The sequence below is a fragment of the Nanorana parkeri genome, unplaced genomic scaffold, assembly GCF_000935625.1.
Source record: "Nanorana parkeri isolate BGI_ZX_2015 unplaced genomic scaffold, ASM93562v1 scaffold974, whole genome shotgun sequence".
NCBI lineage: Eukaryota > Metazoa > Chordata > Amphibia > Anura > Dicroglossidae > Nanorana > Nanorana parkeri.
This window is the reverse complement of record NW_017307242.1, coordinates 294,342-298,525: the sequence shown is the minus strand read 5'-3', so window position 1 is coordinate 298,525 and position 4,184 is coordinate 294,342. Positions and strand designations below refer to the sequence as shown.

At 38.1% G+C, this 4,184-nt stretch overlaps 1 protein-coding gene across 2 annotated transcripts in view; it reads left to right on the top strand.

Annotated features, from left to right (window-relative positions):
- Window positions 1-4,184, top strand: part of KIF5C (kinesin family member 5C) — a 56,963-nt gene that overhangs the window by 14,746 nt on the left and 38,033 nt on the right. For both annotated transcript variants that reach the window (XM_018566781.1, XM_018566782.1), the window contains exons 3-5: window positions 247-320; window positions 1,707-1,811; window positions 2,741-2,789. In XM_018566781.1, coding sequence (XP_018422283.1) covers window positions 247-320; window positions 1,707-1,811; window positions 2,741-2,789 — 228 coding nt within the window. The remainder of the gene's footprint in view (window positions 1-246; window positions 321-1,706; window positions 1,812-2,740; window positions 2,790-4,184) is intronic.

Below are 4,184 nucleotides of genomic sequence, written 5' to 3'. Positions count from 1 at the left end.
CTGAGCTATACCACCCAGTTGGGGTGAAAAATCTGAAGTGTGCATTCTTTAAAAAAAAAAAGTCAGTAAAAGTTTCCTTTTTAGAAGTTTTCCACTTGTATATTATTTGTTTGGCTAGTTTTTTGAAGAAGTCTCTTCACCTACAAAGGCAACAATGTAAATCACTGTAGGATTAGAGGCGATGCAACTGTTAGTTTACTGATCTTTTGCCTAAACTGTAACTTTATTTTTTCCTTCTTTTTGAAGATGTTTTGGATGGATACAATGGAACCATTTTTGCGTATGGACAGACCTCTTCTGGAAAGACTCACACAATGGAGGTAATATAATGGAATCCATGACAGTTGTGTAAATGCTGTGATGTTAGCAGTTGCTCTAGAACTGTGGTCGAACAGATATATTTTTTGGGGGGGGAGGGGTGTTTCTCCCACTGATGCATGTGGCAGTCGATCAGCAGGCCCAGTAAACACAAGCTAGTCTGAAAAGCATTGTTTGGGGTAAGATGGGGCTTACACCTAAAGCCAATGGAAAACCACCCCTTGGTAACAAAAGTGAAACCAGAAGGGCAGAGGGTCAGAAAGGGACACAGAAGATATTTTTTGGGTAATAAAAGTAATTTCAGACACCTAGTGTGTCTGCTTTTTTCCACAAGTTTAAATGTATAATGAGTTTATATTATATTAGATTTAGACATTTAATGCAAACATTTGCCAGCAGGTAGGTACTTCTGGTAAAAAAAAGACTTTACAAGTCTCATCTCCTAAAAAAACATTTTTACCTGCTAGCAAATTTCTTGTATCTGTACATTGACTGCATCGCAGAAAGTACAGTTATTCTTTTGTCTCCTACCACCTTAGCTGATGGTACATTGTGCTGTATATTATACATAGGAATACAAATCCCAGCAATACATTATACAGCGCAATGCGGAATACCACCAGCTATAGAGGACTACAAATCCCAGCAACAGTACATTATACAGCGCAATGCAGAATATCGCCAGCTATAATGTACTATTGCTGGGATTTGTAGTCCTCTATAGTCGGTGCCATTCTGCATTCATTGCTGTATAATTTACACTTTGCTTTTCACTATATTGCACACCACTATTTTTTTCTTTTTTTTTTCTTTTTTACTTCTACCGCTCCAAGCTTGCTCCTGTGATGGAGTGCAATCTCAATACAAACTAGTAGTCCATCACTGGAGCCATTTTTAAAAATGTATTTTATTGTTTATCCGATTAACCGATTAATCGCACTTAATAATCGGCTAACTATTCGATTTTGAAAATAATCGTTAGCTGCAGCTCTAGACCTATACTAAGCCCCCTTCCACTGCCACTCATGTACTCTCCTAGATCAGATGACCGTGACCTGCAGGAAATTTCATCTTCTCCCACCATAATCTTCGTTCTCCTGGCTGTGCCAGTGCAGAAAAACCCTATTGATTTTTATGGGACCATATTCCAATACAAACGCTGCTTGGGAGAAGGCCCAATAGAAGTATACAGGTTCTCTTGTAGGAATGGCAAGGGCAAAGTATAGTTATCCTCTGAACAGCAGAAATAGGGAAAATTAAAAATGTTTAATCTATAAAAAAATACAAAATTATGTTTTAAAGTAATTCAAAGAAGATAATTATCTCCTGTATATATGAGAACGCTGGAAGCATTTATCATCTGCCATTTGTTTTTTTTTTATCCTCAGGGAAAGCTACATGACAATCACCTCATGGGAATCATTCCAAGGATTGCCCGGGACATATTTGATCATATTTATTCTATGGATGAAAACTTAGAATTCCATATAAAGGTAAGGAGTTCAGGAAGCACCTCCAACGGTCTATATATTATTTTTTATGTTCATAAAATATACTATACATACACATTGCAATTCAATGACTAAAATTGTTATTGTCACACCATCACACATATGTCCGCAGCAAACACAGCTTCCTACCAGTTTAAAGCAACAAGTGTTGTAGAACACGTGCTGCCTTGTGCTACTGTGGAAAAAAAACGGGGACGTATATTTTTTTTTAGTCCATCGACACGTGTTGAAGGATCTTTGACAATGAATAGACAGTGCGCTGATGTACTAAAAATGTGCACAAGTGTGAAATGGCTCTAAAGACCACAGAGATAGACCTGGTATACCTACATTAATGGAACAATGAAATTAGAAATGATATAAAGATATAGATGTATGTTTTGTAAAACAAGAATACCCTTTTTTGTAGCACCTGAAGGTCCCATTGTCATCTGTATGATGAGGTTGAATGGATTTTGTTGACTACCAGTGTGTAATAGACATTGTTAAAGAGAAGACTACTTAAAAACATTCTACAGCCGGTCTGTGATGGCTGTTCTTTTCAGTGCTTCATTCACTGACCTTGACTAAAGATCCACATTTGATACACAATATAGATTTCCACTTCCATCCATTGCATTGCAGGTTAAGATTTTAATCAAATCAGGTTTATTGGTTTAGTAACCGTACAATACAACAGTAGACATGCGTACATGAAAATATGAAACTAACTGGCATACAAGCAGATTGTGTCATGAAACTCGACTCGGACTGATGGAGGCATGGAGACGGGTATGGCCAGAGTCGTATATATATGGAGCTCAAATGGCCTATTTCATACCACTTTGGGCTGTAGGCCACAGGTTAAGATTTTATAATGTTTCCACTCTCTAGCTGCTGAATTCAAATGTTTTACATTTTCTGTCTCGTAGGTCTCCTACTTTGAAATTTATATGGACAAAATTCGGGATTTATTGGATGGTAAGAAATTTCATGGTGTTGGGTTCAGTCAAATATATAATATACATTTTAATATGGAAGTTGAAACATTTTTTTTTCCTTCACTGTATTTTACCCTGTACATTTTTGCTGTGTAGCCAGTCATCAAATGTCAGTCCCATATAGGTATCAACTTCTGTGGGTTGTAATGGTGGCACCACAATAAAATGGCAGCTCTTCTTCCACCTCTGGTCCTGCCACAGCTCAGACAGTGCACTGGAGATGGGACTGGCCAGTGACGTCTGCTCCCCTACGTTTCTTCTGCCCATAGGGCTGATTAATGGCACAATATTTCCTGTGACATGCCTACTGAGGGTAATTTGCAGCGCTAATCCCCTCCCAGTATTATGTGACTACATCACATTACCAGCTTCAGCCACTGCAGCAAACCCTCATCCTAGGCTGTATCTTTTGAATTGGGAAAGCCAGACCATGTGATCTGAAGGCAGTCTTGTATCATGCCATGCTATGTCTTTATATCATGTCATCTGAAGGCAGTCTTGTATCAGGCCATGTCTTTATATCATGTGATCTGAAGGCAGTCTTGTATCATGCCATGCTATGTCTTTATATCATGTCATTGGAAGGCAGTCTTGTATCAGGCCATGTCTTTATATCATGTCATCTAAAGGCAGTCTTATACTTCTTTTTTGTTTTTTATAAGTGAAGAATTTTAATGAATGCACCAGAGGTTCCTCTACCTTTTTTTATTCTGGTGCCTTCATTCCTAATATAATATTTTCTGAAATTCTGAACGTAATGCTCTAAGTATTACAGTACACTTGTTAGGAGCACCTGGACCCAAAAGAGAAAATCATGTCTGATAGCCAGGTAGCAAGAGCCAGCTCTGTTGCAAAGGGTCCCCGATTAGTCTGAATGCAGTGTGAAAGATTAGAGTGCTACACAATTGTAATAAGTCCGGTGGGAATTTTTTTTTGCTCTTGATAAAAAGATAGACAATGTTTCAGGGGGCTCAGAACTCCCCCCTTCATCAGGGCTTGGGCGCTGGCTGTATTTTCAAGACCACAGAAGTTACTGTATTGGCAATATAGTAATCTATTATTTATTTGTATTTTTTTTTCTTGCATGTTTGTGTCCAGTATAAGCTCCAATTACACATTTTGTTTTTTTTCACTGGATTGTTTTCTCAAGAGTAATAAACTTATTATAAATATGTTGCGCTCTCGTCTTTCACATTGTGTTTGTAATATTCTTAGTGATTTCAAAGATGTGTGGATCTTCTCAAGCAGACATACCCGCTAAGTGTTTTTTGTCTGCATGTGGCCGTCGGCTGGTTGCCCATTTCTAAATTAGCAGAGGCCCCAGACTGTTCCATAACTCCAGTCAATGCTTTTTCATTTTGGAGTTTTGTGGAAG